The sequence below is a fragment of the Mandrillus leucophaeus genome, unplaced genomic scaffold, assembly GCF_000951045.1.
Source record: "Mandrillus leucophaeus isolate KB7577 unplaced genomic scaffold, Mleu.le_1.0 Scaffold23, whole genome shotgun sequence".
Taxonomy (NCBI): domain Eukaryota; kingdom Metazoa; phylum Chordata; class Mammalia; order Primates; family Cercopithecidae; genus Mandrillus; species Mandrillus leucophaeus.
In genome coordinates this window covers 337013-350232 of record NW_012102365.1, presented here as the reverse complement: position 1 = coordinate 350232, position 13220 = coordinate 337013, and the positions used below count along the sequence as shown (strand labels likewise).

General features: G+C 50.7%; 1 protein-coding gene across 2 annotated transcripts in view; it reads left to right on the top strand.

Annotated features, from left to right (window-relative positions):
• Nucleotides 1–2458: 2458 nt before the first annotated feature.
• The window catches only part of TRIM63 (tripartite motif containing 63, E3 ubiquitin protein ligase), a 16141-nt gene continuing 5379 nt past the window's right edge, over nt 2459–13220 (top strand). Inside the window, exons 1-7 of one of the 2 annotated variants that reach the window (XM_011981624.1) lie at nt 2459–2758; nt 3642–3814; nt 8685–8853; nt 9655–9750; nt 11394–11627; nt 12353–12375; nt 12671–12795. In XM_011981624.1, the coding sequence (XP_011837014.1) occupies nt 2600–2758; nt 3642–3814; nt 8685–8853; nt 9655–9750; nt 11394–11627; nt 12353–12375; nt 12671–12795 (979 nt within the window). In that variant the 5' untranslated portion in view covers nt 2459–2599. The remainder of the gene's footprint in view (nt 2759–3641; nt 3815–8684; nt 8854–9654; nt 9751–11393; nt 11628–12352; nt 12376–12670; nt 12796–13220) is intronic. The other variant, XM_011981625.1, reaches the window with a different exon arrangement.

Below are 13220 nucleotides of genomic sequence, written 5' to 3'. Positions count from 1 at the left end.
TTCTTCTTGCACATTCACTTTTATCATGGAGGCAACTCTCTCCTCAAAATCCTCCAGCCCTTTGTTTTTAAGGCCTCTTCCTTTTTCTGTAACTTGTTCCTCTTCTTCTTCTCCCATTTCCTCTCTTCCAAGGTTTGCTTCTCTGCTCTATGTCTTGTCTCATTTTTCCCGTCATTCCTCTTTCTTGAAATCCTTCATACCTCTCCTGAGGTATGGCCTCTTAGACTTATTTTGGGACCTGATACCATTGCTCCATATCTCTGCCTCATCACCTTGGACCAGATGACCCCACAGTCCTTTCATTAGACGCTACCTTAAAAACAGCTACTGGAGGCCAGGCACAGTGGCTCACACCTGTAATCCCAGCACTTTGGGAGGTCAAGGCAGTCGGATTGCCTGAGGTCAGGAGTTGGAGACTGGCCTGGCTAACATGGTGAAAACCCGTCTCTATTAAAAATACAAAAATTAGTCGGGTGTGGTGACATACGCCTGTAGTCCCAGCTACTTAGGAGGCTGAGTCAGGAGACTCACTTCAACCTGGGAAGCAGAGGTTGCAGTGAACTGAGATGGCACGACTGCACTCCAGCATGGGCAACAGAGTGAAACTCCGTCTCGAAAAAACAAAACAAAACAAAACAAAACAGCCACTGGAGCTGCTCTAATGATTTCTACCTGCCAATGTGGAAGATGTCCTAAGAAATATGGAGAAAAGTTAAAATGTGTGCAGAGAGCTGAGGGAAGCCTTCTAAGTGTCCCGGCAGGGCTTTGTGGCACCGCATGAAGAGTTTTCCTTTCTTTTCTTTTTTTTTGAGACAGAGTCTCACTCTGTCACCAGGCTGGAGTGCAGTGGCGCGATCTCGGCTCACTGTAACCTCCACTTCCTGAGTTCAAACAATTCTCCTGCCTCAGCCTCCCGAGTAGCTGGGATTACAGGCGTGTGCCATCACACCCAGCTAATTTTTGTATTTTTAGTAGAGACGGGGTTTCACCATGTTGGCCCTGTCTCTTATACACATCTAGATGTGTATAAGAGACAGCAATCCGACTGCCCACTTCGGCCTCCCAAAGTGCTGGGATTATAGGCGTGAGCCACTGCACCCGGCAGGTTTTTCCTTTCTATCTGCCTTCCTCGGCTGTGAGTTTCTTGCGGCAGGGAAACAGATCACTCATCCATTTGTCATGTTGTCGTGTATACTAGTTGCCTGATGTATACTAGTACTCAGAAAAATGTCTGATGAATGAATAAAATGTCTGGCTTTGCCACTTACTTTCTTCTTTTTTTTTTGTTTTGTTTTGTTTTGTTTTGTTTTGAGATGGAGTTTCTCTCTTGTCGCCCAGGCTGGAGTGCAGTGGCGCGATCTCAGCTCACTGCAATCTCTGCCTCTTGGGTTCAAGTGATTCTCCTGCTTCAGCCTCCCGAGTAGCTGAAATTACAGGCTTGCACCACCACACCCAGCTAAGTTTTGTATTTTTAGTAGAGATGGGGTTTCACCATGTTGGCCAGGCTAGTCTTGAACTGCTGACCTCGTGATCCACCTGCCTCAGCCTCCCAAAGTGCTGGGATTACAGGTGTGAGATGCCACACCTGGCTGTCACTTACTTTCTAACTGACTTTGAATATAATCCTTTTCTTCTCTAGTCCCATTTCAAAATCTATAAGATGAGGGGACTGGACTGCGTTTCAAGGGAGGCCTTTCAGCACTGAGTGAAATAAGTGGCCAAGGGATGGAGGATGGGCTGGCTGGGGTGAGGGTCTCTACTGTCTCCAGCAAAATGCTGTGCTGAGGTCTGAGGCAGAGGGATGAGCTCAGAGAGAGGGGCTGCCTGACCCTTCCGTCTAGGAACTGCCCAGGACTCCAGAAGAGGGGATGGAATTGATTTAGGTCAGTGGGGGGTTGAGCGGGGCTGGGAGGGGGTTGGGGTTGGGAGGCTTCAACCTGGGAGGCAGAGGTTGTAGTGAGCAGAGATCGCATCACTGCACGATACTTTCTATCTCCCTTCCTGGGCTGTGAGTTTCTCAGGGCAGGGAAACAAATCACTCATTCATCTGTCACGTTGTGATGTATATTAGTTACCTGATGTACACCAGTACTCAGAAAAATGTTCGACATTTTCATCATAGCATTGGCTATTAACCCTTTGAATCCCAGTGGCTCACTTGCTGGGTCCTATCCCTGACCCGCTAGCCTGGTGCTGGGGGGAGACCAATTTCTGGAGAAGCTCTGGGTACCCAGTCTTCCCCTAAGCCTGCCTCTGAACAGGCTGTTCTTGTTTATGACCCCCGTCCCAGAAGAACAGCGATTGCTCATCCCTGCATGTGATTCGAGAGGGCCAGTCTTTCAGGCCTGGAGGAAACTCAAGCCCCACCAGCCGCTTGGCATCGGAATGCTCAGCTGGTCCCCTCCTGGGGCTCATGTGACCAAGATCTAGCTATAAATATCAGAGGGGCCTCAGACCAAGACAGAATTCGGGCACCAGGAGAAGGAAGCCAACAGGATCCGACCTGGTGTTTCGTGACAAAGGCAAGACTCCCCAGGTCTACTTAGAGCAAAGTCAGTAGAGGAGGCAGCTAGGCGCGGCTCTCACTCCTGCCCACAGAATGGATTATAAGTCGAGCCTGATCCAGGATGGGAACCCCATGGAGAACCTGGAGAAGCAGCTGATCTGCCCTATCTGCCTGGAGATGTTTACCAAGCCAGTGGTCATCTTGCCGTGCCAGCACAACCTGTGCCGGAAGTGTGCCAATGACATCTTCCAGGTCAGTGCCGGGTGCAGCCTCATCCAGGGGTCCCAGGTGGCTACTCGGCTTCCTGAATGAAGCCCTTCTTCTCCCTTAGCCTTCTAACTCTTTTCCCTTGGAAGTGAACCCCTGCAGAGGCCTCTAGACAGGGCTGAGAGGGGATGGGAGGCAGCTCTGGCTGTTGCAGTTCTTCTCCATGACGCGTTTCCCCTCCCCACCCTGCCCACAGCTCCCCCACCCCTGCCCTGAGCACTGCTGTTGACTCTCCAATCAAGAGTCAAATGCCTCAAGTGATAAGCGGGGAAGGCAGGGACAGGAGAGAGAAACCAGACCCCTGGGGCTGGAGCCAGGTCCTGGTGGCAAGAGGCCCAGAGCTTTGGGAGGAGGGTGTCGGGGAGGCAGTGGGCAGTAGAGGCGTCTTCCCTTTCGAGGCTGTTCCCTACAATATGGGGACAGAAGGGGCTCCAAATCCCCAAGAAAGGAAGGGGGTAGGTGTCCTGGCTGGGAGGCAGGATGCGAGGTTCCCCAGGGACACTTTACAAAATGTTCTTTCACGATATTATCTTTAAAGTAGCAGCCTTAGGAGCTTGCTCTCATTGTAATACCCATTTCATAAGTGGGCAAACTGAGGCTTAGAGAGATAAGGTTGCTTGCCCAAAATCACTCAGAGAATTAACATGACTTGAAGCCAGGTCTCCTGCCTCCCCATCCTGATGATTGCTTAGCTGCATCTCACGTGCTCTGTATGTGAGGACTGGTTCTCATCGCAGCCTGCGGAGCTCCAGGTCATTAGGTTTGACTGGGGTGGTTGGGGCAGGCAGAGGAAAGAATAAGAGGAGATTAGAAAGGGGAAGGGCTGAGGAGGGAGCCCAGGCCTCACCTTGACCTTTGCCACCTGCAGGCTGCAAATCCCTACTGGACCGGCCGGGGCAGCTCGGTATCCATGTCTGGAGGCCGTTTCCGCTGCCCCACCTGCCGCCACGAGGTGATCATGGATCGTCACGGAGTGTACGGCCTGCAGAGGAACCTGCTGGTGGAGAACATCATTGACATCTACAAACAGGAGTGCTCCAGGTCGGTTCTCATGCCTGCTGGGGGCCCATCCTCCTTCTCAGCCATGCTGTACCCAGCTCCCCCAAGCTCCTTCCCCTTCCTTCATCTGCTCAGGATCCAGGCCTCTAGCTGGACTAGCTACACGAGCCAGTTCAGAGACAGGATTGGAGACCCATACACCCCAACTCGGTGCTCAGGATCACTCAGCGGATGGGAAGGAGTCCAGACATTAGGCTGCCCTTCCAGGCGATACCAAGACAGAGACTGGGGGAAAGATGAAATGTGAGAGGGAGAGAAAGGCCCTGGGGCCAGCTAAGTGGCTCCAGTCAGCAGAGAAAATGCCCAGTGAGAAACAGCCAGGTTGTCTATTAGGACAGCAACAGCTACTTTCCTGTGTGCCACGAGGAACTGTCAGGCACGGGGAATGCTTCATCTTAGTACCTTCCAATAACTCTATGAATCAGGCATGGCTTTATTATCCTCATTTCACAGGTGAGGAAACTGAGGCCCAAGAGGTGAAGTCAATTAGCTAAGGTTTTCCAGCTGGAAAGTGAAAGAGCTGGGAGCTGGCCCAGTTGATCTAGCTCTGAGTCTCCCTGCTAATAAAATAGCAGCTCATTCAGAGGCAGAATGTGTGACTGGTGGAGGTTGTGCAGGGTTAGCCTTAAACTGGGGAGAGAGGGCCAGGTGTGGTGGCTCATGCTCGTAATCCCAACACTCTGGGAGGCCAAGGTGGGATGATTGTTTGAGGCCAGGAGTTCAAGACCAGTCAGGGCAACATAGGGAGACCCTGTTTCTACAAAGGTTAAAAACTAGCTGGGCGTGGTGGGGCATGCCTGCAGTTCCAGCTCTTTAGGGGAATTGTTGAGCCAGGAAGGTCAAGGTTGCACAGCCATGATCGTGCTACTGCACTCCAGCCTGGGTGACAGAGTGAGACTATGCCTCAAACAAACAGACAAAAAAACTGGGAGGCCAGGCGCGGTGGCTCATGCCTGTAACCCCAGCACTTTGGGAGGCCAAGGTGGGTGGATCACTTGAGGTCAGGAGTTGGAGACCAGCCTGGCCAACATGGTGAAATCCCATCTCTACTAAAAATACAAAAATTAGCCGGTCGTGGTGGCGCATGCCTGTCATCCCAGCTACTTAGGAGGCTGAGGCAGGAGAATTGCTTGAACCAGGGAGACAGAGGTTGCAGTGAGCAGAGATCGTGCCACTATACTCCAGCCTGGGTGACAGAGTGAGACTCCATTTAAACACACACACACACACACACACACCCCCCACAAAAATTTGGGAGAGACACAGCTACAGGAAAGATCTTTACAAACCAGGACATCCTGGTAAGACTCCAGGAGTGCTGACCTCACAGCCTTTAAGGTCTAAAACCTTCACCAAGCATCTGCCTGCAAGCGCTGCCCAGTCCAAGGGAAGGTGACAGACCAGATCTCAGGTAAAAAAACCCTGGCCTGGGGAACTGTGCTTGCTAGTCAGCCTCTGTGACAGATGTACTGTACCATCTTGGGTAAGCCTTTAGAGTTTCATTTCCTCTGTCTGCAAACAGAAACAGTAAGATCTGTTATTGTGGCTGTCAAATAAGATATTAATGGAAAATGATTAATATATCAACTATTTATTGGGTACCTACTATGTGCAGGCGCTGTATGAAGTACTTCCAGGCATTTTCCCTATCTATTTCTTATAGTAACCCGGGAAGGCATTCCTGTCTCCATTTTACCATGAGGAAATTGAAGCTCAGAGAGGACAAGGGATTTTTCCAAGACCACACAGCTAGCAAGTGGTAGAGCTAAGAAAGAGAGGGTGTGGGAATTTTCTTTTTTTTTTTTTTGAGGCAGAGTCTTGCCCTGTCGCCTAGGCTAGAGAGCAGTGGTGCGATCTTGGCTCACTGCAATCTCTGCCTCCTGGGGTCAAGCGATTCCCCTGCCTCAGCTTCCTGTGTAGCAGGGACTACAGGCATGTGACAACGTGCCCAGCTAAGTTTTGTGTTTTAGTAGAGACAGGGTTTCACCACGTTGGCCAGGCTGGTCTCAAACTCCTGACCTCAGGTGATCTGCCCGCCTTGGCCTCCCAAAGTACTGGGATTACAGACATGTACCACCATACCCAGCTAATTTTTGTATTTTTTGTAGAGACAGGATTTCACCACGTTGGCCAGGCTGGTCTTGAACTTCTGACCTCAGGTGATCCACCCGCCTTGGCCTCCCAAAGTGCTGGCATTACAGGCGTGGGCCACCATGCCCGGCTGGCCAGTGAATATTCTTAATTACTGTGCTAGATTGCTTCTCATGTTGCTAGAGCGCAACACTACAAAATGCAAACATATTGTTGATCATAAGGAATAATAAAATCAATTCCACACCAATGTTAGCCCACCCAGTGCCGACCTATGAAGAGCGTGTTGTGTGTGAACCTTTGAGGCCTTTCCGCATAGTTGAATGGCAACGACAGCTGCCCTCTATTGAGGGTCTGCTCTGTGCCGGGCACTCCACATTCATTACAGACAATTTCTACCATGATCGCAGTAGCTCTGGGAGGAATCCCAGGCAAGAGAGTGAAATCACTTGTCCAGAATCACAAAAATGAATGTGGCAGAACAATCTGGATATGAACCCCGACGCCAAAGTCGAAGCTTGAGAGGGTGGGCATCTGGGAGGAACCAGACCCTCAGGCTCTTGCCTCACCTCTGCATTCCCTGCCATCCCTTTATAAGGGGATGGAGGCAGGTGGCAATGGCAGACCCCTGCCAGCATAAGGACCCTGGGGTAAAAGATGCAAAAAGACAAGCCTGGAAAGGGGTTTATTTAAGAACTTAAGAGGACAGTAGAGCCCAGTGTGCGATCAGTCATGTAAGGCTGTTTGGAGGTGAGGCATTGACACTGATGGGGACAGTCACCATTTGACATTTGCAAGATGCCTGTTCTGTTTGGGGCTGGGAATCGAAGGTAGTGTTGGCTCTCAATGAGTGTATAGTCTAGCTGGAGACAGAAGACTAAAAAAATCGAATCTACACCAGGCATAGTGGTATGCACCAGTTGCAGCTACTGGGGAGGCTGAGGCAGGAGGATTGCTCAGCCCAGGAGTTCAAGGCTGCAGTGTGTCTGTGAATTGCTGCTGCACTCCAGCCTGGACAATACGGTGAGACCCTGTCTCAAAAAAAAAAAAAAAAAAACTGGTGCAGGGGATCATGCCTGTAATCCCAGCACTTTGGGAGGCTAAGGTGGAAGGATCATGTGAGGCCAGGAGTTCGAGACTAGCCTGGCCAACATGGTAAAACCCCATCTTTACTAAAAATACAAAAATTAGCTGGGCATGGTGGTGCACGTCTGTAATCTCAGCTATTCAGAAGGCTGAGGTGTGAGAATTGCTTGAATCCAGGAGGCAGAGGTTTCAGTGAGCTGAGATCATACCACTGCACTCCAGCCTGGGCAAAAAATCAAAAGAAAACAACAACAAAAAAATCCCCCCCAAACCCCAATGAATCTAGGTTAGGAAATGACTGATGTCCCAAGAGAAGCACAAATAACAGGTTGGAAGGTCTCAAGAAAGAAAGGTAGTTCTAAGCATATATGTTACAGGAGAAAGTAAAGGAAGACACTTGGGCCCTTGGAAGAATCTCTGGACTAGAAGTTAGGCTTGTGCTGGGCTGTTGGACAGCCCTGGGCTACCCACTCACCAGTCACCATGACATGGGGCATACACACTGCTCCTTCTCTGAGCCTCAGGGGCAACCTCATGACTCAGAGTGTCGGAGGTTTATCCAAGGCCACACAGCTAGAAAGTGATGAAGCTAAGAGAAAGAGAGGGTATGACTGACTCTGTGGTGAATATTCTTTTTTTAAAAAAATTTTCTTTATGGAGAATCTTAAGAAATTCAAGATGGTGAATATTATTGATTCCTATGCTAGTTATTGATTTATTCTTTCTTTTCTTTTCTTTGAGACGGAGTTTTGCTCTTGTTGCCCAGGCTGGAGTGCAATGGTGCGATCTTGGCTCACCGCAACTTCTGCCTCCTGGGTTCAAGTGATTCTCCTGCCTCAGCCTCCCGAGCAGCTGGTATTACAGGTGCACGCCACCATGCCCAGTTAATTTTTTGTATTTTTAGTAGAGACACGGTTTCATCATATTGGTCAGGCTGGTCTCAAACTCCTGACTTCAGGTGATTCTCCCACCTCGGCCTCCCAAAGTGCTGGGATTACAGACGTGAGCCACTGCGCCCAGCCTTATTGATTTATTCTTTCTACCTTTGTTTAATTACCACCTCCTCTATGCCAGGCACTGTACAGTGTAGGCTCAGGAGTGAAGAAAACAAGCAAGTTTCCCTGCCTTGATGGAGGTTACAGTCTGGTGGATTAAATATAGAATTAAATGAGGCCATCAGTATAAATTTCTTAGCTCAGAGCCCAGTCTGCAGTAACCAAAGCTAAGGTGACTATAATTAGAGCAACCGAACTCTAACCTCCTCTGCCCTTACTTGCTGTGTGACCTTGCACGAGTCAGTTCACTTTTCTGGAGCCCAGTTTCCTCTTCTTTAAAACATCTCCAGGTCTGACTCTCTGGAATTCTATGGCCCTTTCTGTGTCCTTTGCAGTGGCAGAGCCTCAGGCTAACTCCATCTTAGGATGTGGGGACAGATTTGGTGTCATTGGCTTCCCAAGTCCTTGATCCCCAGAGGATGAAAAGATTTTAGGGCAACCAAACACTGAGAGCCCAGGGCATAAATCTGGAGATTCACAGACACACTGCAGCCTTGAACTCCTGGGCTGAGCAATCCGCCTGCCTCAACCTCCCCAGTAACTGCGACTGGTGCATTGGAGCTGGGGAGGGGGATGCAGGACACAGGACTCCCATGACTTGTAACTGTTCTCCACTGCAGTCGGCCGCTGCAGAAGGGCAGTAACCCCATGTGCAAGGAGCACGAAGATGAGAAAATCAACATCTACTGTCTCACGTGTGAGGTGCCCACCTGCTCCATGTGCAAGGTGTTTGGGGTTCACAAGGCCTGCGAGGTGGCCCCATTGCAGAGTGTCTTCCAGGGACAAAAGGTACTGGCTCCAGCCACTTTTACCCCCAGCCTGGGCCTGCTGGGCAGGATGATTCAGGAGGCAGATTTGATCCCTGTAGATCTGCTGATCCGGCCTTTCAGGAATAGTCCCTCTGGAGGGACTTCCCAGGCCACAGGGACAGCAGCCCTGGCCCTCCTTGGGGGAGGAAGCTGAGCTCATGGTTATACTTAGAGCCACTCGAGAGCACCTGGCTGTGGCCAGAGGGGAGCGGTCAGACGCCCCAGCCAGGCCACTGGGGTCCTCTCGGGCCACGGCTTCTCCATCCCCCAGACACCTCTTCCTGTGCCTCTCACCTCTTCTCCTAGACTTCGCATTCCCCAGCAGCAGGAGGCAGCTTAGAGCCTTTTCGCTGGGGCCCTGGGCCTGTGGGGGCCTGCCACCCTGTCCGTGCAGTCAGCAGTAGCCACCCCCTTTCCATACTCTCTCTTCCCCACTCCGCACTCTTCTCCAGGTCTCTGTCTTCTAGACGTCTCCAACTCTATTTCTTTTTTTTTCCCCTTCTTTCTTAGAAGCAAGCCCCTCCTCTGCCAGTTCCTTGCTGTGTGTTTTGGGCAGCCCACTCGCCTGCTGTTGGCCTCATCTGTTAAATAAGGGATACAGTATCTTTCTAATATCCTCTGCTCTGAAGCTGAGCAGTACCCGAAAGAGGGGCCAGATCCCTGCTGGAGGCTCTTTCTAGCACAGAGGGGAGGGAGGGAGCCAGGTTGCTGCCATGCCTCGGTGGGTAGGCCTTGAGGCTATTTGTATCTCTCCTCTCCTGACCCCCACACCCCCATCTAGATTGAACTGAATAACTGTATCTCCATGCTGGTGGCGGGGAATGACCGTGTGCAGACCATCATCACTCAGCTGGAGGACTCCTGTCGAGTGACCAAGGTGAGGGGACAGAATAGTTCTGCCTGGGGGTTTGGAGCTTTCCAGGGCAGCCTGGTCTCTGGGGAAGGCTCACCCATGGGTTGTGGCTAAAGGTTGGGGCCTGGAGTCTGGGGGTCAAGCAGGAATGGCAGGGGAGGGACTAATCCATTCACCCACTCTCTCAGCAAATGCTTCTTAAGCACAGCTGTGTGTCCAGCCCCACCCGAGATGTGGGGGATGGAGGAATGAACCAGACAGACATGGTCCCTGAACTCAGGGAGTGTCCCATCAATAGTTCTCAGTGTTTATTCAGCACAAATCGTTTTCAGAGAACAGTTCTTTCCTATAGACCAACACTTCCCAAACTTTAAAGTGCATGAAAATCACCCTGGGATCATGTTGAAATTCAGGTTCTGATTCAGTCAGTTTGGAATGAGGCATAAGAGCTGCATTTCTAGCCAGTTCCCAGGATTTGCCCAAGCTGCTGGGTCCACGGACCACACTTTGAGTAGTGTTGAGGGCAGAATGGAACTTTTCTATCCCTGAAAAAAGCTTCCATGATTTTCCATGTTCACCTGGGGTAGGGACCTGGAGATGAGATGAGGGGAAGGGGTCGTCATAATTGCTAGTGGACCAAGAGTCGGGCGAAGGGTAGGAAGGAGGGGAACATTCTGATCACCCATGAACCCATGAGAGGCTCCTGGGTCTGATGAGATGCTATTGTCACACCCATTTTACAGAAAAGAACATAGAAGGGAGCGTCAGTTGAGGAGGGTGCTAGGAAACGAGCTGTTTTTCCACCTCTCCTAGGACCAAATGATGCAGAGCTTCCTGAATCCAGTCTTGGTCTTGAAAGGGAGGGAAGAGTGTGATCTGAGACAAACGGGAGGCCCGGGAAACTGAATGGAAGCAAATACATTAATTTGCTGAAAGTCACAAAGCTAAAAGGGAAACACAGCTAAAAGGCAACGGAGAGCTGGGCGCAGTGCTCATGCCTGTAATCCCAGCACTTTGGGAGGCCAAGGTGGGGGGACCATGAGGTCAGGAGATCGAGACCATCCTGGCCAACATGGTGAAACCCCATCTCTACTAAAAAATACAAAAATTAGCCGGGCGTGGTGGCGCACCTGTAATCCCAGCTACTCAGAAGGCTGAGGCAGGAGAATCACTTGAACCTGGGAGGTGGAGGTTGCAGTGAGCCAAGATCGCACCACTGCACTCCAGCCTGGGTGACAGAGCAAGACTCCATCTCAAAAAAAAAAAAAAAAAAAAAGAGAAAGAGAGGGCAGATCCCACGTTGGTGACTGTTGCATTGGTCTGAGAAGTGATGCTCCAGTGACCAGCTGAGGTTGGGGGACAGGGGGAGGGTGCAGGAACAAGGAAGAATATGTAATGTCATGTGACCCTAGAGCCTCTATTTTGGAAGAAGGGGCTAGCTGTTTTTCAAGGCATCAGCCTCCAAATATCACTGGTGTACTAAGTAGCTGTGAGGCCAGATGAGTGTTTTCTTCTTGTTAAGCCTCTGTTTCATCTTCTGTAGTGTGGGGATGTATGTAGTGAGATCTCTTCTAGCTTTAGATTCCTTGCTACTGTACCAGGAAGGGAGTGTAGCGGACAGGGAGTAAGGACCCTACAGAATGTGACTCCAAGACTTCCGTCCTCAGGAGAACAGTCACCAGGTAAAGGAAGAGCTGAGCCAGAAATTTGACACGCTGTATGCCATCCTGGATGAGAAGAAAAGTGAGTTGCTGCAGCGGATCACACAGGAGCAGGAGGAAAAGCTCAGCTTCATCGAGGCCCTCATCCAGCAGTACCAGGAACAGCTGGACAAGTCCACAAAGCTGGTGGAGACGGCCATCCAGTCCCTGGACGAGCCTGGGGGAGCCACCTTCCTCTTGGTGAGCAGGACTAGAAGGGTCTGGGTGGGGTCAGTTCAACTCGACAGCTCTAAGGTTCCAGTTATGCTTCTCCACTGACCACCTATGGACCCTTGGAAAAGTCATTTAAACCTCTGTGAGCCTCAGTTTCCTCATCTGTCAAATGGGCATGTAACACCCCCCACCTTCCTCTTACTGATTTTATGATGATCAAATAAGAGGATATTTATGAAATGACTTTGTAAGCTGCAAAATACAGTGTCCCATCTACGGACTATTAATTGAGCCCCTACTGTAGGCCAGGCACTGAGGTGGAAGACAAGGAGATAAACCAGACACAGCCCTGCCCTCAAAGAGCTTGTTGGGGAGGACAGAAAAGCCTCAGTTATAAGACTTCATAGTTCAGTTCAATAAAAATGTTCTAGGCTTCTCCTGTGGGCCAGGCTTTGTGCTAGACATTAGGTATGAAAAGGTGGTTAGGATTGGGGAGTTCAGGGTTTAGGAGTTTTTGGATTGATACCCCTAGAATCCAAGCTTCCTGTCAAGACAATGGGTCCTAGGGTGATGACCAAGACCTGTACAGACCACAGACAGAGGGAAAAGTTCCAAATTCTGCTCAGTTTGGGGTGGGGAGCAGGTCACAACTGTGCTAGGGAATGGCACCAAATGTCCAGTCACTGGTTTTGCTGATTTCCTCGGGTTACCTCTTCTGCAGTCCTAATCCTTTGTTCTATCTCCCCCTGCAGACTGCCAAGCAACTCATCAAAAGGTCAGTGTCTCCCCAGAGGCTATGATCCAGGCCCCTAGTTCCCACCAGGACCTCTGTCCAGGAAGCCTGGGCATTAGGTCTGCTGGGAGGGTCTAACTGTAGGCTGACTTCCCTGACCCTTTGCATCCCTGACTTTTTGGACCACTCACTGTGCTTAAGATTGGAGAGGAAATACTCCATCCCTCCAGGGGAGCCTCTGGGTAGAAGCCCTGGGTGTGGGCAAGGCATGTGCCCTCTCCTTCCTGCACTGAGCCCCAGAGATCTCATCCTGCCTCTTTCTCTGTCTCCCCCACAGCATTGTGGAAGCTTCCAAGGGCTGCCAGCTGGGGAAGACAGAGCAGGGCTTTGAGAACATGGACTTCTTTACTTTGAATTTAGAGCACATAGCAGATGCCCTGAGAGCCATCGACTTTGGAACAGGTAAAGGAGGTGGTGGTGCCACTTGTCTGTTCGCCTGCCTGATCCCTGGAAACCAGCATCCCTCCCACTGAGCCCCATGGGGAGGCAGATACACTAATAAAGATCCCCAGGTATCAATCAAATTCATATAGCCACCTTCTGGCCGGCTGTGGTGGCTCATTCCTGTAATCCCAGCACTTTGGGAGGCCAAGGTGGGCGGATCACTTGAGGTCAGGAGTTTGAGACTAGCCTGACCAACACAGTGAAACCTCGTCTCTACTAAAAATACAAAAATTAGCCAGACGTGGTGGCACATGCCTGTAATTCCAGCTACTTGGGAAGCTGAGGAAGGAGAATCGGTTGAATCCAGGAAGCAGTGGTTGCAGTGAGCCAAGATCGTGCCACTGCACTCCAGCCTGGGCAACAGAGCCAGCCAGACTCCGTCT